We start from the raw sequence: 26,980 nt of genomic DNA on the forward strand, positions 1-26,980 counted from the left end.
ACCCTGTTATGCCCTAAAAGCAGTAACGCTGGTCCCTCTGACGCGTTTCCTCCAGATGGCCGGATTTCTCAAGGAGGCAAGGTACAAAGCAGGGAATAGTTATGGCTGGGGCTTAACGGCTGCTGCAGTGGCAAGCAAAAACCGTGATACACTCCGTGCAAGTGTGCACGCTGAGTGTGTGTCTTGGAGCAGTCAAGTCTGCAGCCACTGCTCCAAGACACACACACACTCCGTGCGTCTTGGAGCAGTGGCTGCAGACTTGACTGCTCCAAGACACACACTCAGCGTGCACACTTGCACGGAGTGTATCACGGTTTTTGCTTGCCACTGCAGCAGCCGTTAAGCCCCAGCCATAACTATTCCCTGCTTTGTACCTTGCCTCCTTGAGAAATCCGGCCATCTGGAGGAAACGCGTCAGAGGGACCAGCGTTACTGCTTTTAGGGCATAACAGGGTGTTGATTCACCAAGGGGTAGACCAGGGTAGGGGTCGCCCTTATTAGGGCGAGTGCCCCGCTCCCCCCTGTGCGAGTAGGGGTAGTATACACATACCACTCGGTTAGGGCATAATAGGGTTATATGGTCCCTACTCCGAGTGTATCCTTCTACCCTGGTGTCATTAATTACCTATGACCATAGCTGAAGCAGCACATTTAGACAACAGCTGATGGCTCTAGGTGTATACTATTGAGAACAGCGATTGCAGATTTGTTTTGTGTTGTGTGTTGGTCTGGTTATGTGGGGTATAATTTTATTCGTATTTAATAAACGTTAGGTTTTATATATCATTCATTGTCTCTAGCCAACTGGAGTCAAATGCCGAGCCAGAAGATTGATGGAAGATTCCCTCTACAGAACAGAAAATGTCAGCTTTTTATTAGGTGTAGTGGCCAGGAGGAAAACTACAAGACTTCATTAATTTATATAGGCAGCAAAATGAAAATTTAAAAATATTTAAAACAGTTCATGCTTCGATAACATTCTCTTAAAATGCATTGTATATGTATAGGACTTCAGTTTATATCAATTGTTGGGTGTATCTCCAATTCCTCCTCCTCAAGCAAAGAAAACTACTAACATTTTATAACTTCTGTTCACTTCACATTACCATGTGTCTTGCTTACATTAATATCCATGCAGAATTTGAGCTCATTCCCTCTACAGAGACAGAGGACACTTAAAACATCCAAGGGATTTTAGTTTTACCCAACAGTCAGGAAGAAGAAAGGGGCTGCAGTAAATCAAGTCTCCTCCTACTCTCCCCTATACTGAAACATGTGGTGTCTGTAAGGGAAAAGAACTCACCACACTCATTCAGAAGACAGACAATGCAGCCACAACCAACAAAAATAAATGCAGTCCAATCTACTCACTATTTTTTTCTTCTGTGCTTTTAAGTCTTCAAGTGCTTCATCTGTAATACATAATACAGGGTTTAGCTTATACACCTATTAGTGTATTTAAAAGGCCAGAGTGCCTGAATTATATAGACCCACATGATCCCTTATTTTTTGTGCCATTAATTGTACTTTACTCCGTTCATCGTGCGGGAACAATAATGTTATATTTTAATAGATCAGTCAATTCCGCACGCTACGATATGTTTATTTTTTTTAACATTTTATAATTGGCAAGGGGGTATTTTAAACTTTTATTGGGAGGGGGGTTTATAAGAGTTTTTTTTAAATACTTTAAAAAAAATTTATTAAACTTTTTTCAACTTTAAAACATGCAATCAATAGATTGCATATACTGATCTATGCTATGCCATAGCATAGCATAGATCAGAGTTATCGGCGATACGATCGTTCGCTGTAGATTGTGGCTTTTAGGGGGTTAATGACAAGCAGCTGCACTCCCCTTAAGTCACAAACATATGTACATTCCTACTGCACAGGGTATGTGCAGTAGGAATGTATATATACGGATTGCTGACATGAAGGGGTTAATGGCTATCAAAAATTAAAACCTCTTAAAAAAATATTGAAATTGCTCTATTACCATAACATTTTTTGGTCTATGGGGCTGTATGGTGTAATTTTTTGCGCCATGATCTGTACTTTCTATTGGTACCTTGCTTGCGTATATGCTCCCTTTCTATTACACTTTTTCTGTATTTGAAGTCACTAAATTAGCAATTTTGTGCTACAGCATTTTTTTGCGAGATCAGGAAGGTGATAATTTATTAGTTTGGGCGATTACATATGAGGCAATACCAAATGTGTGTTTTTTTATTAATTTATTTTTGTTTATAAAATTGGAAAAGGGGGGGGGTGTGATTCAAACTTTTTTTATTAAAAGAAAAAAAATAAAATATTTTTTTTTCGCAGTGCAGGTGTATTGGGGGCCTTCTAATACAACTGCATTGCTCTCCCATAGAGAGCAGTGCAGTGTACATTATACAGCATTGATCCATGAGATCAGTGCTGTATTGCTCTGGGCTGCTGCTGGGGTGGGGGGGGGGGGTAGTCATGCCTGAACTTTCTCCAGTACACCCTTCCAAGCTGCTCCTCTAAGAGATGGCTCTAGAATATTCTAGGACACTTTGACTTGCTAGAGCTGTCACTCAAGAACAAATGGAAGGGCCCTGGCGCAGCAGACTCCTTTACAGACATGAACAAATTTCCCCAAAATAGGTGATCCACACTTACTATTCCTTTCTGTGCGTTTGGAGAACCAAACAATCAGCAGTGTTCTAGCAAACCATATTCTGTATGAAAATTAAAAAAAAAATAAATAAAAAAAAAAAGGTAATTACATTAGATAATACAAGGATAAGTACTTTACCGAACAAAAACAATTTTAACTAATTAACTGGTTAAATCTGATACCAGGCTCTTGACAAATTAAATCTACATTTTATTCCATAGTCTTAGAGGTCTCCATACACTTTGAATAACTGAAGGCCACCCACCCACAGAAGAACATTTAGCAAGAGAGAAACTGTGTTCACCGCAAAGACTACTGGGAAATGTAGTCTGACAGCAGTGCACAGAAAGAGGAACAGCAAGAGATACAGGGCAGGCAGAAAACTGCATCAGAGGAGCAGGACTACTGTAAAACCACATGGAGTGTGTCAGGGGGTGAACATAGGTAAGAACCTTGCATTGTTTGGCAGTTTTTTGTTTTGTTGTTTTTTTTTTTTTTTTTTTAAAGGCTACTCAGAGTTCCCCATAAAATACATACAAACAAAAACACTGCACTGTTTTTGCTCATAGAAACGTTGTCAAATATTGTTTTAACTTGAAATTATCAAACCGTGAATTACTTACATTACTGGGAACAGCAAAAAAGGGATAATTATTAGCAGTCTTGCCGTTAACCCAACAGGAAGGTACCACAAGTAAACGACGAAACATGTAAGAAGATATAATATTATGGAATACAGAAGTAATCTTCCAACCCAAATCTTCCGCAATTTCTGGTTCTTTTCCTGAAACTCTTCTAAAGATTGAATTTCCTAAGAGATTTAAGTTTAGAAAATAAAATCATAAATGGTATAAAAATTAGGTGAAAGTCATTTTATCTTCTATAGTAACATTGTCTAAAATAAAACAATTGATAGCCTGTCAATAGCTTATTGGTGGGGTGACAACCAAGCTGCCTGCTGATCAGCTGTTCGGTGCCTGCACTAAAGTGAGAACCGAGCTGGAGGTAGTTTACTCCGTTGCCTGTTTGGCGCTAGGCACTGATGTACCGCAGCCAGCAGAGCCAACTTCTTCCAGCTCAGTTCTCACCATAACGTGGGCACCCGACAGCTGATCAGCAGGGGAGCAAGGAATCAGCACCACGCCAATCGACAATTGATTTAAACAGTTTTATCCCAGACAGCCTCTAAGTAAAACTGTACCAATGCACACCTTTCTAGAAGATACTTTGGGCCGTATTTGACAACCTGATCACTATAGCAAACAAGCCGATCGTTTGCTAGTTAATGATGTCTGTGCAGCCCTTGCTTTAAAAAATGTTAAATAAATTTCATACATTTCATCCACACTCCCAGATATTCTCTTCTGCCCGTAGCCTCCAGTGGAACTTCAGATCCGGTCTCTGAAGTGACAGGCCGCTCAGCCAATTATTGGCTGCAGATGTCCCATACAGACCAGCGATTGACTGAGCCACCTGACATTTCAGAGACTGGCTCTGAAGTTCCACCAAAGGCTGCGGACAGCAGCAAAGAACACCAAGGAGCGTGGAGAGGTAATGTATGAACTTTGTTATTTTTTTTGAACAGTCAGCCATCAGACACACATCGCTATTACACGTGGTGATATGCACTTTGAGGCAGATTGTGTCTTTTGGTCCTACCTAAAAAACATTCAGACAATGATCGTCGTCATCAGCTGATCATTGTCTTTATTACACGGTGTAAAAATCTGCCGAATCGGCCTAATTTAGCAGATTATCGTTCCATGTAATAGGGCCCTTGGGGCTACATTCATCTGATAACTTTCCACGGTTTTGGAGTCTCCCACTACTAATTGAGGAGTGTCATAAATAGGTCTAGGATATAGTTTTAATTGGTTAAATGATATACATGTCCTGCCAATGTCAATTTTTTTATTCAGTGGAACCATGCAGAAGATGGGGGCTGAGCAAGGATCAAAAGTTCTTATAAATATTAGCAGCCAAGTTATTAAGATAAAGAGATTCTGAAATAAAATGCTGAAGAGATCCTAGTCATTTCTCCAAAGACTACGCTCATAAATTTGGTCTTTTTTGCAACAGCTAACAGAAGGAAGTGTGACAATAAGTTATTATACCTTTTCCATTTTCTCCAAAACTTCAACAGTGGAAGGCTTTGCCTGTTAAAGAGGAAAATAAATAAAACTATGAATAATTCTCTAAAATTGACTTAAGATTAAACAATGGGGTAAACTATATTAAAAAGGGGTACTCCAGCCATTAAATTATTTTAAAACTTATTTTACACCATGTAAAAACAAGACAGTACATCACAGAAGACAATAACATACAAGAATAGACATGTACAAACAGCTGGACATCCAACTTATGGGTTCATTCAAACGTAGAGAATCCGCAGCAGAAAATACGCTACAATACAGTGTGTGTGAAGCTACCCTATAACTAACTATACACGGGCCTCTTAGTTTCAACACAATACGAAGTTATACAGTACTTTGTGTACTGTACCTAAGGTCTCTTTCCTACACTGATATTCCCATTACTTCCCTCACCCTTATATACTGATTAGGGGAAAAAAAAAAAAAAAAATTATATATATATATATATATATATATATATATATATATATATATATATATATATATATATATATATATATATATATATATATATATATATATATATATATATATATATATATATATATATACACACACATAGAAGGGCAGCTAGCAGGGGCTTCCACACCTCCTGGAAAAAGCTCAGCGCTAAAACGTGCGTTGGAGGGGGACGTGCACACTTCCATACCACAGGTAACACCAGCATTATTTTTACCTCACCTCCAGTTTGGCCACTATTGAGGATTTGGGCATCATGCAATCACTGTTGTCACTTTGTAGGCCTGGGGGTGGTGCAATGTGTCTCTTGGAAAATAGTCCACTGGGTATAGGGCTGGGCGGTATACCGTCAAAATACCGATACCGTCTCTGGCGTCGGTTAACCGACCTCAACTTTGCCAGGACGGTATCTGCGGTATTTTTACTATTTTCCTACCTGAGCCCTAAGCGCTGCACAGGCCGGAGGAAGCCTCCTATGTGCAGTCTGTGCAGGGATGCACGGACTGCACATAGGAGACCAGCACCGTGTGTCAGAGCGCCCCTGCCATCCTCCCCCGTCCGGCATATCACAGCGGTCTTCCCGGCACAGCAGAGCGGCCCCCACCAGCCCGACACAGGTATCAGCCCTCCGCCCACCCGGCACAGCGGTCATCCACTCACCCCACATGGCAGAGCAGCCCCCGGCCGGCCGACACCTCGGGTCCCCACTCACCCCACATGGCAGAGCAGCCCCCGGCACAGTTGGCCCCAACTCGCCCGCCACAGCAGAGCAGACCCCAGTCGTCCGATGCGGCCCTTCATGTCCCGTGGATACCACACGGAGCGCTGCGCGACTCAGCCCGGTCCCATAGTCCACACGGCACACGTGTTCTGCCCTCCCTACATGATCAGATCCTTGTCTGTTCCTAGCTTGTTTAGTGCCAGTAGAGCCATCCTGCCCCAGTCTAGCTCACAGAGCATTGTCTACACTGGATACAAACAGCCTGGACACCAGACTGATACATTGTTCATAGCTAGTCTTGCTCTCAGCTCTATCCAGTGTAGACAATGCTCTGTGAGCTCTACAGACTGATACATTGTACATAGCTAGTCTTGCTCTGTATCCAGTGTAGACAATGCTCTGTGAGCCCCAGACTGATACATTGTACATAGCTAGTCCTGCTCTGTATCCAGTGTAGACAATGCTCTGTGAGCCCCAGACTGATACATTGTACATAGCTAGTCCTGCTCCCAGCTGTATACAGTGTAGACAATGCTCTGTGAGCTCCAGCCTGATACATTGTACATAGCTAGTCCTGCTCCCAGCTGTATACAGTGTAGACAATGCTCTGTGAGCTCCAGACTGATACATTGTACATGGCTAGTCCTGCTCCCAGCTGTATTCAGTGTAGACAATGCTCTGTGAGCTCAAGACTGATACATTGTACATAGCTAGTCCTGCGCTCAGCTGTATCCAGTGTAGACAATGCTCTGTGAGCTCCAGACTGATACATTGTACACAGCTAGTCCTGCTCTCAGCTGTATTCAGTGTAGACAATGCTCTGTGAGCTCCAGACTGATACATTGTACATAGCTAGTCCTGCTCTGTATCCAGTGTAGACAATGCTCTGTGAGCCCCAGACTGATACATTGTACATAGCTAGTCCTGCTCCCAGCTGTATACAGTGTAGACAATGCTCTGTGAGCTCCAGCCTGATACATTGTACATAGCTAGTCCTGCTCTCAGCTGTATCCAGTGTAGACAATGCTCTGTGAGCTCCAGACTGATACATTGTACATAGCTAGTCCTGCTCCCAGCTGTATCCAGTGTAGACAATGCTCTGTGAGCTCCAGACTGATACATTGTACATAGCTAGTCCTGCTCCCAGCTGTATACAGTGTAGACAATGCTCTGTGAGCTCCAGACTGATACATTGTAAATAGCTAGTCCTGCTCCCAGCTGTATACAGTGTAGACAATGCTCTGTGAGCTCCAGACTGATACATTGTACATAGCTAGTCCTGCTCCCAGCTGTATACAGTGTAGACAATGCTCTGTGAGCTCAAGACTGATACATTGTACATAGCTAGTCCTGCTCCCAGCTGTATCCAGTGTAGACAATGCTCTGTGAGCTCCAGACTGATACATTGTACATAGCTAGTCCTGCTCCCAGCTGTATACAGTGTAGACAATGCTCTGTGAGCTCCAGACTGATACATTGTAAATAGCTAGTCCTGCTCCCAGCTGTATACAGTGTAGACAATGCTCTGTGAGCTCCAGACTGATACATTGTACATAGCTAGTCCTGCTCCCAGCTGTATACAGTGTAGACAATGCTCTGTGAGCTCCAGACTGATACATTGTACATAGCTAGTCCTGCTCCCAGCTGTATCCAGTGTAGACAATGCTCTGTGAGCTCCAGACTGATACATTGTACACAGCTAGTCCTGCTCTCAGCTGTATTCAGTGTAGACAATGCTCTGTGAGCTCTAGACTGATACATTGTACATGGCTAGTCCTGCGCTCAGCTGTATCCAGTGTAGACAATGCTCTGTGAGCTCCAGACTGATACATTGTACATAGCTAGTCCTGCTCCCAGCTGTATCCAGTGTAGACAATGCTCTGTGAGCTCCAGACTGATACATTGTACACAGCTAGTCCTGCTCTCAGCTGTATTCAGTGTAGACAATGCTCTGTGAGCTCTAGACTGATACATTGTACATGGCTAGTCCTGCGCTCAGCTGTATCCAGTGTAGACAATGCTCTGTATACCTGTGTATACACGTCCTGTATTGTGTACATAGCTATATACGTCTGTGTACACATTCTGTAGTGGCTGTATACCTGTATATACACATCCTGTAGTGGCTGTATACCTGTCTATACATGTTCTGTAGTGTGTACATAGCCTTGGTTGCTGCTCAGTTAATTTTTATTATTTTTTTTTACGTTATTGAAACTAAATATTGCATTTGGCACAACCAAGTGGGTGTGGCTTGTAAAAGGGGCGTGTCATAATTATCGCTCAATTATCGTTACCGCAGTTATATGTACGATAAACCGCGATATAGATTTAGGCCATTATCGCCCAGCCCTAACTGGGTATCATTTAACTTAGACCCATTGTGTACATCTTATATCAGACCGCCTTCTTATTTATATATTCATTTATCCTGTGGGTGGTTGTTTTTTGTGTGTGCAGCCATTGGCTCTTTTTTAACCAGTTCATCTATAGTATGTATTTTATGAATTTCTGAATAATAAAGTTGTTAATATGAATTAATACATAGTGATGTCCGTTTTTGTAGGATTTGTGTTGATTAGGAGTGGAGTTCATTATTAGACCACCACCACCCGTCCCACACTTTAGAAAAGAACCACCAAATTAGTAATGGATTTCCATTTTGCCAGAGTGGGTGATCTGGGATCTCCATACACCTTAGCGCTATAGTCTTACCAGCCATAAACATCTCTTTCAGAAATATTCTCTAATAATGTGTCCATTTCTCCTCATTCAATATTCCAGACATATCTAAGCAAGCCATCTACTCCTCCCAGGAAGTCTGAAACAGATGACACCCCCACATCATATACCAAAAGTCTGAGCCCTCAGCCAATCGCTTACTGAAGCAGGCCAGCGCCGCAGCAAACAACTGCCTGAGCAAGCTGTCACTGGCATGACGAGTCCACCTCAGAGGTGGCAGTAGGAACATTCAGCGAAGGAACCAAAGAGGTTGCAGGAGGACCTCTTTTTGTAATTGTGTGTGATGACAACGAGGAGACAGTTAAAAACTTTTTACAGAACAGGAACTACCAACTTATCAGGTTTACGGGCACAATGAAAACTACAAGATATCAGGATTTTAAAAGAGAAGGAATCATTAGACAATTATCTGTCACAGTCCCCTATGCCCCAAATTACTGTAATGATTAGTTCTCACATGTACTGTATATACTTCCTTGCATTCCCTCACAGTAAACCCACACACAGTAAACCCACACACAGTCCATACATTGCATTCTGAGGTATTCTTAGGAGTTCTAAACACAATACCTGCTTTATTGGTATTCAGTGCAAGGGCTGTTTGTGTGCTGACCGTGGGGGAATAAGACAACTGGAGTACCAAAATAAGATTCTACATCTGTCCACCTATTCAGCCATTACAGGCAGACACCCTTAAAATGAATGCTTAACCTGTTTCTAAGTGTAGCTGGCCCACTTTTCCCTTCTAAATCTGCACTTTCGTTACTTAAGATGAATTCACATGTCCAGTGTTCTGTCCGTGGCAATTCAAGGAGTTTCCCCGCAGCCGGCATGACGTTGATCCGTCATGCGGTCCAGGGAAAAAGATCAGGGTTTGCATTCAACGTCCGTGTTATACGGACAGAACACAGGAGGTGTGACTGCAGCCTTAAGCTGCCTCAAGAGAAGAAAATTATTGCCAACATCCAGTGTACAATGGCAAAGTTCCATTGCTGTTCATGGGTGGAGGAAATGCTTCATCCTAGTAGTAGTTTCCTAAAACTCCTTATCCTACGGCAACATGAGCAGATTGATCTTCCAATGCAACGACAGACAACCGCTTTGTGGCGACACACGTACCTTCCATCTGGAAAGGAGCGCCCCCATAATGTAGACGAATTCAAATCCTTAGTGCTGTAAAATCCACCAGAACCTAGAAAGAATATCCAAAATTAAAAGAAAATTAACACTAGGAAAAAACTAGAATTTTGATCAACAACCCTATCATAATATTGCAGAACGGTAATAGTGAAGTAGCTCCTGTACTTTGACAGACAAGGCATGCAAGGTACGATCACACATTGTGGATTCAATACAGATTTCAATGGGACTGTCCGACTGTATGTATGTACAGACTATATAGTCGTTTCTATAGGCAAGTCAAATAATATAATGCTATATATGAGCTTACAGAAAAAATACACAATTTTAAGATGTAGGCATTTTACGCATTCAAGTCTGAGATATCACATGCAAAACCATAAAGTGGACCTCACCCTCTTCACATAGGAAATCATGAAACAAACTTTCGTTCAGGTTATTATCCTGGTCTCAGTTTTTAATAGATTCATGACACATTCCACTGACTTACAATGAAGTCAGTCAGCTATACTGTCCATCAACACAAACGTGACAGAAGGCAACACACTAGCGTGAGCCGAGCCTGGGCCAGACCTAAGAGTTTTCTGGGGACACAAACTGTTTGTAATGTTTCCTGTGTATTAAAACAAGCACATACTCCCCTCATCCGCTCCCCCACTGCTCCTGGTGTGCAGTCTTCCATTGTGCCAGTTTCTGATGACATCCCACTTCCTGGTCAGCCACAATCCCAGAGCAGACATCGGAAGCAGGCAGAGCAGTAACACAGCCAGACTTGGAAGATCGCACAGCAGGAGAGCGAGGGGGTTAGTATGCACTAGTTTGTAGTTTTAACACAGAGGCAGTACACAGTATTTTTATTTCCCTGCAAAACCCCTTTAAAGATGACCTGTTATCATTTTCTTGCTACCCAAACAAACATTTGTCATGGCCCCTGGTGGCTTATCCCACCCCACCACCAGAGATTAATCAAGGTCAGTGGTGCAGGCAAAAGTCCCTTCAATTACAGTGGTTCCTTGGATTACGGTCATAAATTCGTTTCCGGGACTGTGCTTGTAATCCAAATCACTCTTAAGAGAAAAGCAAATTTCCCCATAAAAAATAATTGAAATGCAGACACTTTGTTCCACACCCCAAAAATAATGTTTTATTTTGAGCAACATGTAAAACAAGTCCAACTATGCCAACTGTAAATGTCAGGGTTAGAGAGTAGTCAGGCACTCTGGATCCTTAACCCCTTAAGGTCAAAGCCTTTTTTCGTTTTTGCGCTTTTGCTTATTCCATTTTAAGTTTAAAAGTCCATAGCGCTTGCATTTTTTCACCTAGAGACGTATATGAGCGCTTATTTTTTGCGAAACCAATTGTACTTTGCAATGACAGGCATTGTTTTTCCATAACATATGCTGCGAAACCGGAAAAAAGTCATTTGCGCTGTCAAATTGAAAAAAAAAAACGAATTTGTTTTGATTTCGGGGAGTTTTGCATTTACGCCGTTCGCCCTATGGTAAAACTGACTTGTTATGCATGTTCCTCAAGTCGTTACGATTACTATGATATATAACATGTATAACTTATATTGTATCTGATGGCTTGTAAAAAATTCAAACCATTGTTAACAAATATACGTTCCTTAAAACCGCTCCATTCCCAGGCTTATAGCGCTTTTATCCTTTGGTCTATGGGGCTGTGTCAGGTGTCATTTTTTGGGCTGTGTCAGGTGTCATTTTTTGCGCCATGATGAGTTCTTTCTATCGGTACCTTGATTGCGCATATACGACTTTTTGATCGTTTTTTATTACATTTTTTCTGGATTTGATGCGACCAAAAATGCGCAATTTTGCACTTTGGAATTTTTTTGCACAGACGCCGTTTACCGTGCGAGATCAGGAATGTGATTAATTAATAGTTCGGGCGATTACGCACGCGGCGATACTAAATATGTTTATTTATTTATTAATTTATATTTATAAAATGGGAAAAGGGGGGTGATTTGGACTTTTATTAGGGGAGGGGATTTTTTATTAATAAAAACACTTACTTTTTTTTTTTACTGTAACTAGAAGCCCCCCTGGGGGACTTGTATATAGACAGCACTGATCTCTCATAGAGATCAATGCTGTGTATATACACAGCAAAGATCGATTAGATCGGTCATAGATTACTATGGCCTGCTGCAGGCCATAGCAATCTATTGCCGAGTCGGGATCAGCGTCATTCCGACGCTGAGGCCCGGCACGGGCAGAAGAACGGATCTCCCCCCCGCGATCGCATCGTGGGGGGGAGATCCGAGCCACTAGACGCCAGGGATAGTGTGTACAAAGCCTCTAAGTGCAGCAGTCAGGTTTGACAGCTGCACTTAGAGGCTTAATTAGCCGGCGCGGCAACGGGACCCGCGCCGGCTAATAGAGGCACTGCCCGGCTGCACGTGTCAGCCAGGATCAGCGCCGTTCAGAGCGGGGTCCCGGCGGGACCCCGCTCTGAACACCCCCTGCGGCACCATGACGTATCAGATACGTCATGGGTCGCTAAGGGGTTAAAGGGGTTATCCAGAACTACAAAAACATGGCCACTTTTCCCCCTACTGTTGTCTCCAGTTCAGGTGCGGTTTGCAATTAAGCTCCATTTACTTCAATGGAACTGAGTTTCAAAACCCCACCCAAACTGGAGACAACAGTAGGGGGAAAGTGGCCATGTTTTTTGTAGTGCTGGATAACCCCTTTAATCACCAAAAAAATTGTCCCATGTAATACCACCCCTTAGTGGGAATCTGCTACCCCCTAGCAGTGGCTTCCAAGGCTCTCCCTATTCAGGACATGTCTGTCCGGCAGCCATTAAAATGAATGGCTAGCTAAAGACAACTTCAACAATTCTTGACAAATCTGTACTTTTTCCAAAAATAAAAAAAATAAGATAGCTAGAAAAAAAAGACAGTGTGTTTAAGCAAAGCAAAGATCTGTGGTTAGAAATGCCTTTTAATTATATCCTTTCCCACTTGGATTTGTTAACCGCTTATTAAGAATTGTCAGGTTCCCATCGCAGCATCTAGAAAACACGTCCAAGTGTAAAGTAACTGTCTGTAAGTCACAATAATGAGAAATGCTTTCACTACATTGTAAGCTTAGAACAAGAACAACAGAACATTTTTTTCTTAAGACTTATGTATGTTAGCTCGTAGTTATTTCAGTGAATTTATAAGCATCAGGCTGAAAGCAAGGCTATTCATTGCTATCTGCCTTAAAAACCCTATGGCATTAACCATATCGCTAAACAGTGGCAATCTGTGGTAAAACGTGGGTCAGTTTTTCTTTATAAAGACATTAATGCAAGGTGTGAACCCACTTAGGCCCAATGGTTTACAAATACCACAAGAGGGAACTATATTATTCGTATCACAGTTCAAACACTGAAATTTTACCGTATAGAGATCATAGTTTTGTTTAATAGGACCAAAGCAAGTCAAAGCAAAAAGGTTCTTGACTATAAAACAGGCCTCTTAAAAATCACACTTTCCTGGCATTTTTGGTTTTGCTTTTTAATTCATGTGTATTATAAGCCCATCTGAAGTTTGTGCTTGCTACAATATCTACGGAATACACAAAGTGGTGGTACATGTCAGTGTGGAAGGGCATGAACAGCCAGACCCCGACCGATCACTAAAGCGATTAGAGTGCGCTAAGCACATTCTCTGTCACATGACTTATGGTCCTTTTACACGCAGCGATAATTCACCCAATCGATCATTTAACTATATGGAAATAACAATTTGTTTTTTATGTCCATCAGCGTTTAGATGGAAAGATTAATCGTTCGAAAAATCGTTATTACGACTGCTTGAAGATTGCTCAAAGGAGGAGAAGTCCGGCGCAGATTTTTATTAAAGTATTTTATTGCCCCCCAAAAGTTATACAAATCACCTACATACACTTATTACGGGAAATGCTCATAAAGTGCTTTTTTCCCCCCCGCACTTACTACTGCATCAAGGCTTTACTTTCTGGATATAATGGTGATGTCACAACCCGACTCCCAGAGCTGTGCGGGCTGTGGCTGCTGGAGAGGATAATGCCAGACTCAGACTCCAACTGTAAGTCTATAGGACTGTCTCAGCTGCTCGCACAGAGAACGAAGCGAGAAGCGCTTAGACACACTTTTGTCCTTGCACATTCTATGGTGAAGGGCTGAACATTGCAACCGATCAATACTTTTCACGTCTCAACGACATGGCAAAAAGGTTTTTGTTTTTTTTCAGTAAAGTCACAGGTATAGTTTAACGCTTCAAAGTATACCTACACCCAGATTCATTACACGAGGAAACTACTTTTATCTTCTCACATCAGCCAGCGTTGACAGTGTGCCATTACGTATACATAGCCGATGGCATGCATCCATTTTTATTTTTAATTATTATAAGCCCATGTACTTAAATTGAACATGCTGGACGCACAGGTACTTTACACAGCCTGAAATGTGTAAAAATGACTCAACACTGTATAAAGCCAGCAGCATAAAAACCCACAGTAAATACTGTACCCTAAACGAATGCATTGGATCCATAGAAATTTATGTAACTGGAAACTCATTCCAATCTGTAACCCCATGTATGGGACAGTGGCATCATTTCTCATTATGCGCTTCTGCAGGCCAATATTTTATGGGTTATTTTAGAATAGCAGAGCCATGCCAGATAAGAGCCTTTTACATGGCTTGTGAACCCATTTTAACCCCTTAATGACATCAGGCGTAAATTTACGCCCTCGCGCCCTGGTACTTAACGCATCAGGGCGTAAATTTACGCCCGATGTTTCCCCGATCGCTGCTATAAATCATAGCAGGCCATCTTAGCTTCTCGGCAGGGGGGGTGGTTAACACCCCCCCCCGTGCTTACGATCGCCGCTATTGGCTGATCAATTCAGATCAGCCAATAGCGGCGATCGGAACCTTTCCGGGTCATCGTGATCCGATGACCCGGAAAAAATGGCGGTCGGTGCTGTCCGAGGACAGCACCGACCGCCATTACTGTAAAAAGTAATGGTGGTCACTGTGCCACCTGCCCGATCGCCGTGACTGGCGATCGGGCCGGTGGCACGGCGATCAGAGTCCACAGAAATAGTAAATACCTGCTCTGGACCCCTCAGCTAGGTAGCTGAGGGGTCCAGAGCAGGTATTTGTACATTACTCACCTGTCCCGGGGTCCTGATCGGCGTCTTCCGGGTTCGCGGCGTCCTCAGTCTGTCGGGTCTTCGGCTATTTCCGGCGGTCCCCATCGGCCTTTTTCGGCTCCAGCCTCGTCTTTTTCCGGATTTTGCGCTTTGCTGTCCTCTAGCGGCTGATATGTGTAATGCATTTATCAGCAGCTACAGGGATGTTCAGAATGTAGAAAAAGTTTTTTGTTTTTTTTTTTATTTATTTTTTTTTCTATTTTCCGCACCCTATCGCCGCTGAGTGTTGATCTGCATCGCGCGAAAGTGCGCTGCTAATCAGCAACTCCTTTTTGGCGTAGGGTGTTTTTTTCTATATTCTACTGCCACGGTCTGCTGATAAGTGCCGCACATAAGTGCAGCATTTATCAGCAACTCCTTTGTTGGCGTAGGTTTTTTATACTTACTGTAAAAAACACTACATTGAATAAAGTTTGACACTACACCACTACATATCCCACATACCAATCCCTGTATAAAGATGGCCCCCAGGGTGTTTTCGGCGTCAAGAGGGATATGTTATTATTGCCTCCGACACCGAAACAGCCAGTGAGGATGAATGGGGGGGATCCTTCTTTTCTCCATTCATCCTCATCATCCAGTGACGTGTCTGGGGGTAGCGTAGCGTACGCTGCCCCCAGACACGTCTTTTCCGCCAGTACCGTCCCAATAAGAGATGACCGTATGAAATTCTACAATCTCTGTGAAAGTACCTCAGGGTACACTTTCAGATTTAGGGTACGTGCACACTGCGGAATGGCGAAGGATAACCCTTTGTGCATTCCGCAGCTGGCACCCACCAGCAGACCGATGCAGGCGAGTGTCTCCACCCGTGTCATAGACTCCATTCTATGCAGTCTATTCCATCGTCCATCCAAAGAATGAACACATTGGTCGGAGAGCGGAATCCGCCCGTGCATAGAATGAAGTCTATGACACAGATGGAGACGTGCGCCTGCATCACTCCGCCGGTGGGTGCCAGCTGTGGAATGCACAAAGGGTTATCCGTCGCGATTCCGCAGTGTGCACATACCCTTAGAGTATGTAGGAAGGGACACCCGAATCCAGCCCCAGATGCGCCCCCCCCCCCCCATCCTCAGAGTTAGTGGGAAGGTCGTTCGGGAACTGATCCTCCCCACTGCTGGATAAAGGTTACCACCACCTGTTCGGGGATAACTTTTATACCAGCACCCCCCTCTTCCGGTCCCTTGCTGCCCGAGCTACTGTAGCTTGCGGCACGGTCCGAACATATCAGAAGTAGTAATAGCGCCCTAATATTTAGCAGCCATGGAGCAGACCCAGCGCTTCTGGATATGAAGGACACCGTATCGCACCAGGGCAACATTTTCCAGGTGACGTCCCACACACTGGAGAACGGGAGATCCCAGAAGAAGTGCAGAGTGTGGCGTAACAGGGGGATCAGGAAGGACACCATTTTCCAGTGTGACACCTGTCCTGATCCCCCCCGGCCTCTGCATACTGGATCGCTTCAAGGCGCACCACACGTCACTGGGGTTCTAAATTATCTAAATTCTGTCCCTTATTCCTATTTCAGGGGTCACGTTGATCCAGGGATTATTCTGATTGCCATTATGGAGTCGGGAAGGAATTTTTCCCCTGTGATGAGGCTACTGTCGTCTACCTTACGAGGGTTTTTTGCCTTCCTCTGGATCAACACAGATTGAGTTTGATGGACACCTGTCATTTTCAACCTTATAAGCCAATAATTGGCCTAATCCCCCTAAATAAATTAGAATTGTCCCTTTTCCCCAGCTAAATAGGTATGGCCGCCATTCCCATTAGAGACTTGCCATGATGCAATTACAAAGCCTCTGTGCTGCCAGGACAGTAGAAACCCCCCACAAGTGACCCAGTTCTGGAAACTACACCCCATAAGGAATCTAACAAGGGGGGCAGCGGGGATATGGCCCTCTGGTGACGGCCACATTTGGGCCGTGAAAATAAAAAAAATGGTATTTTTTATTTTCTTGGCACATGTTCTACGTAAGTGCCCGTCACCAGTGGGTTCCATATGCTCACTGCACCCCTTGTTAGATTCCTTATGGGGTGTAGTTTCCAGAATGGGGTCACTTGTCGGGGGTTTCTACTGTCCTGGCAGCACAGGAGCTTTGTAATTGCGACATTGCCTCATCCTCCATTCCAGCCTCTAAATGGCGCTCTGTCCCTTTGGTGGCTTGCCCTGTGCCCATATGGCACATTACGCCCACATGTGGGGTATTTTCGTACTCAGGGGAAACTACCCTACACGTTGTGTTCATTTTCTTTTTTAACCCCTTGTGGAAATGGAAAAAATCAAGGCTAGACCAACATTTAGTGTAATTTTTGTAAAATATTTACTCTAAATCATTAATCTTGTCATGATTTTTTCATTTTCACAAGGGGCTAAAAGATAAAAAAAAAAAAAAACACTAAATGTGTAGCGCAATTTCCCCTGAGTACGGAAATACCCCACATGTGGACATAAAGCGCCAAGCCTCTGAAGGGAAGGAGCGCCATTTGGTTTTTGAAGGCTGGATTTGGATGGAATGGATTTCGAGGGGCCATGTTGCATTCAAAAGGCCCCTGTGTTGCCAAGACAGTTGAAAACCCCCACAAGTGACCCCATTATGGAAACTACACCCCTCAAGGAATGTAACAAGGGGTGTAGTGAGCATATGGACCCCACTGGTGACGGGCACAAATGTGGAACAATGTGGCGTGAAAATGAAATATTACATTTTTTACACTATAATGTTGGTTTAGCCTTGAATTTATCATTTTCACAAGGGGTTAAAAGAGGGGAAAAAAACAAAATGTGTAGAGCAATTTCCCCCGAGTCCGTAAATACCCCACATGTAAACATAAAGCGCCATGTGGGCGCAGGGCAAGCCTCCGAAGGGAAGGAGCGCCATTTGGATTTTGGAGGTTGGATTTGGCTAGAATGGATGATGAACGCCATGTCGCATTTACAGAGCCCTCGTGCTGCCAAAACACTGGAAACCCCCCACAAGTGACCCCATTCTGGAAACTACACCCCTCAAGGAATCTAACAAGGGGTGCAATGAGGATATGGACCCCTTGATGACTGGCACATTTGTGCCATGAAAGTGAAAAAATGAAAATATTCCCTTTCACGTCACATTGTTCCACATTTGTGCCCATCACCAGTGGGGTCCATATGCTCACTAAACCCCTTGTTAGATTCCTTGAGGGGTGTAGTTTCCAGAATGGGGTCACTTGTGGGGGGTTTCCAGTGTCTTGGCAGCACGAGGGCTCTGTAAGGGCGACATGGCCCTTGAAATCCTTTCCAGTGAAATTCAGCTTCCAAAAGCCAATTGGCGCTTCTTCCCTTTGGAGGCTAGTCCTGCGCCCCCCTTGGCGCTTTATCGCCACAGATGTCCAGATCGGTCCAGATGTCCACCGCACCCCTTGTTACATTCCTTGAGGGGTGTAGTTTTCCAAATGGTGTCCCTTTAGGGGTGTTTTTTACGTTTTGGCACCCCAGAGCCTCTGCCAACCTGAAGTGGTACGGTCAAAAATGACCAAATATAACTGAGGCGTTGAAATTCACTAGGCACTCCTTTATAGCTGAGGCTTGTGGTTGCGTCAAATAGCGCAATAGGGCCACATATGCGGTATTTCTATAAACTGCAGAAACGGAGCAATCAATATTGGGGTGCATTTCTCTGGTAATAGGTTTATAATTATAAAAAATATTGGATTACAATAAAATCTCTGCACAGAAAATAAAAATTTTCAAATTTCTTACACACTTAGCTTTTATTTCTGTGACTCCCCTAAAGGGTTAAAAAACTTTCTGGATATGCTTTTGCAGAGTGTGGGGGGTGCAGTTTCTGAAATGGGGTGCTTTGTGGGGCTTTATAACATACAGGCCCCTCAAATACACTTTAAACCTGAACAGGTCCCTAAAAATATCTGATTTTAAAATTTTACTGAAAAATTGGAAATTTGCTGCTAATGTTTTAAGCTTTCTATTGTCTAAAAAAAAATGAAAGATCGTTTAATAAATGCAGCCAACATAAAGTAGACATGTTGCTAATGCTATTTAATATATAATTTATGTGGTATAACCACTTTCTGTATAAGCAAAAAAGTTTCAATTTTCCAGAAATGTAAAGTACAATATGTCACGAGAAAACAATCTCAGAATCAGCCGGATAGGTAAAAGCATCCCGAAGTTATTAATGAATTAAGTGACACTGGTCGTATTCATAAAATTTGTCTCTGTCATTAAGGCCATTTCAGGCTCTGTCCTTAAGGGGTTAAAGAATACACGCCTGAAGTTTCCTTGAGATCAGCACCCATTAGAAATTTGTGCATATTTATAAGGTATTCCATAAACTTCTATGATGGCAGAATCCTTTTAAACTACTTGCAGAGATAGTTCATGCATGGTCAACATCTGCTGGGCAACTGTATACAAACAGATGATGAAGTCTCCATAATTTACACCTGAAGTTGCTTAATTGATTGATATTTGCATTAATAACCAGTGTTATGTACTGAAGCAAATGAAATTACCCAGTCAAATGGGAGGGACAAAGCTCCTCTCAGCCGAGAACACTCCAGGCAATACAGGTTGGCGGAAAGCAGCTGACATCTAGGTGTGTAACACAGGACACAAAAACCCTAAAGCATCTCTCGCACTTCCATACTACACATCCTTATAAAATGCAGGTTAAATATGGATTTTTACAGTTATCTTTATTTCGGATCTCCAATTTTTATAAGTTTCTCATTCAGAGCTCGGGGTTATACAATCTGTAGCTGATACTGCAAAGTATTCAGAATAGAAAAGGACTCGGAAGAAGCCTTATAGACACCCATATATAAAAGGTAACCCGTCACTTTCACACTGCCTGAGCCACATGTCATCAGTGCAATGCTTCTCCCCCACCTCAACCCTCAATAAATCTCTCCCTAACCTGAATGGGAAAATCGATCATACACCATACACATTGGTCAGCTGGTCCCAATGAAATCTGTACATCATAAGTGCGCCACGAGTACAGAGTACTAGTATCCTAAAGGCACCTCCCATTCAGAGGACTGGTAAAAAGGCATGTTCTGAACAAATACTGGAATTTCATCAGAAAACACATTAATGAGGCTTTATTAAGGTGTAATACTCCTTTAAAGCCTAGGTTCATCCCCAATGAGATTTGACACATGCAAATTAAAGCCACGTTCTTCACAAGCAATGAATAAAAGCCATAAAGTTTTCAAGGCTGGCAACAAATATGCATACTCAGCATTCAACAGTGATGTAACGTGCACAGGGTGCCAGGAGTCGTTTTCTAGTAAGAGCAGTAGTACATACATTGGGACATAGCCGGATGAGGGCTTTCCTGCTTTAGGCTACTGAAGCTTAGAGGAGTTGTCTCAGAGAACTCATACCCATGTACCATTAGGGAATACTGATGTCGAAAGGTTACTGTTCTCTGGAGACGACTATGAGCCACAATGAAGATCTGCTATATCATATTGCTACATAGATGGAAAAACAAGTGTTTCGGCCCTTGAAATGCAATGACAAAAATTACATTGATTAAAATTTTTTGCATTTTTTGCATAATATAAGTATTGCACACCAATCCGCAAAATAAGGATAATGTACAGTTTCTTGCTGCATGGTATAATGTGAAAACGACACAAAAATAGTGCTGAATGCTACAGAAAGTGAACCAGTTTCTCAAGGTTGTAATAGGGCCACCAATAGCTGTGCGATGTTGCCAATAGTCCTGGAAACATTGTGTACCTATTGGTGAAAAAAAAAATAGGGGACATTGTTTCGGAAGCATTGAGGAACACAAGATGCAGCCTTATTGCACCCATATTACAGCTGCAGGTCCCAGAATGATCACGGGTCAGATTATTAAGTAATTCACAAGGATCTATGATGCTTTTATTTCAGATCAGACCTGCAGCCACGTGTTGCGGCCATAACAGGCTTGAAAGTAAGCGGTCAGGAGCTCTACGCTGCCCGAACGCTATGATTTCTCTTAAGTCCTGCAGCTAGGGAATAGACTGCTGTGGAGCCTGTCCCTCTGAGGTCACTTTCACATAGCAGTATTAGGTCAATATTATACATCGCCATTCGCATGCCAAAAAACAGATGTGGAACCTGCAAAGAGAAAAACTAAGGTAATATTACATAGCTCTCTCCTGTTTTGGCTCACAAATATGGACACAAAGTAGTGACCCGAATAATTCAGAGTAAAAGTGGTCTAACATTGCTGCTACATAACGCTATCTAGTCACTATTAAGTATAAGGAAATGTAAGCAAAAGTAGTATCTTAAACAAGTGAAGCCTCTTCCAGCCCAAATATTTCTGTTTGTGCCACTTCTCGTTTTATCTTAAAGAAAAGAAAAAAAACCTGATGATGCAAAATACTGAACCAAACACTGCCTGTAGGTCTGCATTCACACAACAGCTAGAACAGTGGACTATGCAAGATCTGCTCTTCGGATATCAAAGTTAAAAATCAAAGGATACCAAATCACATGTAGACTAAGAAATGGGGGGGGCAATAAAAGGATAAAAATTAAAAAAAAAACCTTGACATCACACAGACATATCAGGTTTTGATTAATCAAGGTCTGTTTGTTCAGACCCCCCACAACTATTGGACAGAGCTTAGAGAAGCACATGGCTGATCGGTTCACTCCCTGGCTTGCTGCAGGAGACCAATCCACAGTCTTAAGATACTATTACACAGAACGATAATCGGCCCGATTCGGCCGATTATCGCTCCGTGTAATAAATGCAACGATCAGCAGATGACAACAATCATCGGCTGATTGTTGATATAGGTTAGAACCTATTTTTGTTCGGCGCCGACTGCGCACCGCTGCGTCTAATAGCGGTGTGCAGCCGGCGACTGACGATATACATTACCCATCCACGTTCCAGGGCTGCTCCTGCCGGCCGCTTCTCCCGGGGTCCCGTGCGCGCTCTAGCTTCACAGCGGCCTGTCAGCTGATAGGCCGCTCAGCCAATCACAGGCAGTGGCGGTCCGGGCCTGTGATTGGCTGAGCGGCCTATCAGCTGACAGGCCACTGTGAAGCTGGAGCGCGCAGGACACGGGGAGAAGCGGACAGCAGGAGCAGCCCTGGAACGTGGATGGGTAATGTATGCCAGTTTAGCAAGGGCTGCAAGGACATCGGAAACAATGTCCTTGCAGCTCTTGTTAAACGATTATCTGGCAGTGTAATAGGCCCAGCAAACGAGCGACGATCTAGAAGATCGGCGCTCGTTTACAGGTATTATATGGCCCTGCTCAGCCCGTGTAATACCACCCTTACAATAGAGCCTGTAGATAGAGATGAGCGAATCACAGATGTAAACAAAGCAAAGCGCTTCGTAAGATCTGCACTCCACTCATCAAGCATTCTTCAGTGCGTACAGAGCAGGAGCGCGCCTCCCATAGACTCCCATTATGAGCGGGAGGCTAGCGGCATTCCGCGGCGGACAATTCCGTCGCGGAATTCCGCTACCTTTGCTCAGTGAGAACGGGGCCTTTCAGTGCTGCTCTGCTTCGTGCAGCTCCTCATCTCTAATTGTAGCGACTTGGGAAGTGAAAGAAACTAGCATAAACATGTGACAATGTATATCACGCCATACAATGATTTTTTGAGCAGGGATTTGTCCAGTTTCCCAGGACTGGATCCATCTTTTCCCAACACCTGGAGCCTGCAGAGTGATGTTAAAGAACTCCAGGAAAATGTAAACATCCCCGGCAGGAAGGGTGTACAAGACATAATAAAAAAAGCTATGCTTCCCATCCCCCAGCACCACCACCTCCCATGAACCCCCCCGCCGCTCTTCAGCTCCCAATCCTGCAACTTCACATCACAGCTCAAAAATGCCCACAGGTATTTCCTGCCAGGACATGACGATGCAGGAAGATGTGTGAAACAACAGACCAGCACCTGTTGGTGAGCTAGTGACGCTGCAAGCAGAGATTCTTAAAAGAGGTAGTGCGGCGGTAAAGAATTATTGACAGAACAACACACATTACAAAGTTATACAACTTTGTAATGTAATGTTATGTCTGTGAATGGCCCCCTTCCCCGTGTCCCACCACCCCCACCCGTGTACCCGGAAGTGTGGTGCGCTATACATACCTGTCATGTGCCGACTAGTCTCCGATGTAGTCTTCGGACGGCCGGGCCGAATCCCTCTGAGCGTCCTGAGGGCCGGCCGCCCTCTTCAGCGTCATCAGATGCTCAGCCGCAATTAGCTGAGCACAGTTATGCTCAGCCAATCGCGGCTGAGCAGCCGATGACGCTGAAGAGGGCGGCCGGCACTCAGGACGCTCGGAGGGATTCGGCTGAAGACGACATCGCTGAATGAAGATCGGAGCCTGGGCCTAGTGGTACAGTCACTTTAAGAAATGGGCCAAAAACGGTCTAACAGGTTAAGTTTGGTTCACTGATTTTTGAATCAACAAATCCTGCACTGGTACAAGCCAAACGATAACACTGCCAGCTGCCAGTTAAAGCACTCAATGCAGTGAAATCCTAGGTGCATTGCTCCCTGGGAAACATGAATATGCAAAAGAACCTGTGAAGCCTCATTTAAAGTATTGTATTGCCCCCCAAAAATTATGCAAACCACCAATATACACTTATCACAAGAAATGTTTATAAAATGCTTTTTTCCCCTGCAATTACTACTGCACCAAGGCTTCACTTCCTTGATAACATGGTGATGTCACGACCCGACTCCCAGAGCTGTGCTGGCTGGGGCTGCTGGAGAGGATAATGGCAGGGGGATGCTCAGTGTCCCTCCAGTGCCCAGTGTACCTCTGCCATCATCCTCTCCAGCAGCCACAGCCCGCACAGCTCTGGGAGACGAATCGTGACATCACCATTTTATCCAGGAAGTGACATCACCATTTTATCCAGGAAGTGAAGCCTTGATGCAGTAGTAAGTGCAGGGTAAAAAAAAGCACTTTATAAGCATTCCTGTAATAAGTGTATATTGGTGATCCGTATAACTTTTGGGGGGCAATACAATACTTTAATCGAAAATTTCGCCAGACTTCTCCTTTAATGAGAGCAGCTGTTATCTTGTAGCCTGGATAACCCCTTTCATACTTGAAGAGGCGCTATTTCTGTCTTAGATTTCACACCAGGTGCTGCTGAACAGTCTCTGGCACAGAGCACTGCTATGTACATGACTGGAACCGGTCTCATCTGTTTATTAAAGAAGAAAACTGCACACATTTGCTTCTTTACTCTCTTAGGGCAGCTTCACACGTAGTGGAATCGAAGTGGATTTCATGCTGTGAGTTCCGCTGGGAATTCCTAATACTGTCAGTTTGCATGGGTCTACATACTCGCAGCGGATTTTTCATTTCGCTGCGAGTATGTAAACCCTGTTGCCCCCTTTAACCCACCGCTGACCATTGATTACTTTACCGGAGCCTGCTTCTGTGGCTCCCAAACCTCCCGCTCAGCCAATCGGTGACTGCGGCAGGGAAGCACACTGATTGGCTGAGCGGGATTTCAGGGAGCCACAAAAGCAGGCCAGAGCGCAGAGGGGTAAAGTATTGACTAGTCAGCGGTGGGTTAAGGGGGGATTTACATTCTCACACAAAAATGAAAAGTCCACCACGGATATGTAAACCCATACAAACTGACAGCACTGGGAATCGCGGCAGATTTTGCTGCGGGACTCACAGTGTGAAATCCGATACTTGTGAACCCACCCTTACGGCCAGTTCACAAGGAATAAAAGCGATGGAATTCTCGTCTGCCTTACTGTCATACAGTCTGTCTATGGGACAGAGTTGACAAAAACCCTCCCCATAGACAGACTGTAGGACACTGAGGTGGGTGGGATTGCGTAACCGAGAGTTCCGCCGCTTTTACTCCATGCGAACTGGCTCTTACAGTAAAAATCAGGGCGCAAATGGCATCATAAACACATCCATAGAACACTAACAGATAGTGACCCCAGACTTCCACATTTTTCCCTTTCAACGTGACCTGACAACGTTTTTTTATGCTGCCTCCCGGGTCCATCTGGTTTATACTGAATTTGAAAGTGTTAGGGCTGTCACATTCGGTATAACTTGGAACCTATGGACAGGACTGCCCTGTAGTTGACTCTTTCCCACCCCGGCATCATGTATCAATAAGATGGTCTAAGTGACAGTGGATGAAACCCACAATACAGCCGCCTCAGCCTGGCAGAATACTGTGCATACAGTAACCTATATTATCACCATGTGTATAGCAACACCTTCATAGTCTATGCAAGGGCAGACAAGACAATGTACACTGCCATACATCTCAATAATCTTATAAGCAGTGGACAGTTCCCACATAGCACACATTATGGAACATCCCTTGAAGACAATGCTCCCCAAGCTGAGGCTGGCAGGTGCAAAACTACAATTCCCATCTTACCCTGTTGCAGTTTTGCAACAGCCAGAAAAGCATGAGTCAGAGGACACTGCTATAGGGTGAGTGTATGAAGTAGGGATCCCCACAGCTGAGGAGGACATAAGGTAGTGCTTATTCTATGGACTTCCAGTCATCATTCCCAGTCAGAATAAATGGCCGCCTATAGGGGTGAATGACATCTATGTAGAGCACTGACTACACTGCAGGCCAGGTGACAGACTAATCCTCAGGGCACACGATGATTATGAGGGCAGGCAGGACACGAGTGAAGCTATCATACGGCCACACCATGCTATACAGCTGAGGAGAAGCAGCCAGCTCATCCCACAGGCCTCCGCCAGACCAGAGCCGGCTCTCTCCACAGCCCACCCCCGGTCACCGTCCTCCGGAGCGCAGAGCCAGCGTTACCTGCGAGTGACAGGGCTACAACAAAGCCGACGCCTCCTCTTTCCCCTTCACTTGCAAACTATTCATACAGCGACGGCCGTCCACAAGAAAGCCGGCCCCGCCCTCCACGCCTCCAAACGTTGTCGTCACACGCACGGCGCACTCAGCGACCAATCACGCAGCGAAGGCGTGTCACATGTGCGCTTCCTGACGTGGCGCTTTTAAAAAGGGCGGGAAGGCTACGAGAGGCTGAGAACGGGGTTGTGCGGGTCACGTGTGTAGGACGCCTGGACCAGTGTGTGGACGAGCAGATGGATTTCGACGCTCTTTGTTAGTTCTAGTGAGGGAATTTCCTCAATGTGGTGTAATGTACACAGGGAGAAATGGCACTGCCAGTGTGCACCATGTAGTACCTGTAAACAACATTTGTCAGGTAACCTAACAACTACTATGACAGGTTTTATTACCTTGTGTCCATGTGTGTACCACATTGAGCATGGAAAAAAGAAAGAAGACCAAAGAACTGTCTGAGAACTTGAGAAGCCACTTTGTGAGGAAGCATGAGCAATCTTTAAGGCTACAAGTACATCTCCAAAGACCTAAGGCTGTATTCACACACCTGTAGTGACGCCTGCGGCCACGGCACGCACTGCGAATGTGCATCCATAGTGCTCAGTGCTTTACAAAGTACTATGTTCACACTGACTTACCCTAGTGATCCATGCCACAAAAAATGGTCCGCATTAAAATATGTCCTTTTTTTGCGGCACGGATGGACGTGTGAACGGGGCCATTGAATAACTTTGGTTTTGGTTTTGCGGACAGAACAACAGGCGCGTGAATATAGCCTGAATGTTCCTGTGTCTACCTTGCGCAGTGTCTTCAAGAAGTTTAACCCTTTGAGGACCAGGCCCAAAATGACCCAGTGGACCTCCTAAATTTTGATCTTAGTGTTATCGTTTTTCCCTCCTCCCCTTCTAAGAGCTCTAGCACTTTCAGTTTTCTATCTACAGGCCGTGTAAGGGCTTGTTTTTTACAGGAATAGTAAGAAGATATAAATAGGTGAAATCGTAAAAAAATAATGCAATATGGTAA

The 26,980-nt window shown here is 44.1% G+C and overlaps 1 protein-coding gene across 4 annotated transcripts in view; it reads right to left on the reverse strand.

Moving 5' to 3' along the window:
* Positions 1-26,091, reverse strand: part of LNPK (lunapark, ER junction formation factor) — a 49,951-nt gene extending 23,860 nt beyond the window's left edge. For 2 of the 4 annotated variants that reach the window (XM_069982996.1, XM_069982995.1), the window contains exons 1-6: positions 25,907-26,084; positions 9,845-9,917; positions 4,762-4,803; positions 3,271-3,458; positions 2,650-2,708; positions 1,372-1,412 (exon numbers count right to left, since the gene is read on the reverse strand). In XM_069982996.1, coding sequence (XP_069839097.1) covers positions 1,372-1,412; positions 2,650-2,708; positions 3,271-3,458; positions 4,762-4,803; positions 9,845-9,871 — 357 coding nt within the window. In that variant the 5' untranslated portion in view covers positions 9,872-9,917; positions 25,907-26,084. Of the gene's footprint in view, positions 1-1,371; positions 1,413-2,649; positions 2,709-3,270; positions 3,459-4,761; positions 4,804-9,844; positions 9,918-25,906 lie in introns of all 4 variants that reach the window. The other 2 variants (XM_069982997.1, XM_069982993.1) reach the window with 2 other exon arrangements.
* Between the last annotated feature and the right edge of the window lie 889 nt (positions 26,092-26,980).

Source organism: Dendropsophus ebraccatus, chromosome 9 (genome assembly GCF_027789765.1).
Source record: "Dendropsophus ebraccatus isolate aDenEbr1 chromosome 9, aDenEbr1.pat, whole genome shotgun sequence".
Lineage (NCBI taxonomy): Eukaryota > Metazoa > Chordata > Amphibia > Anura > Hylidae > Dendropsophus > Dendropsophus ebraccatus.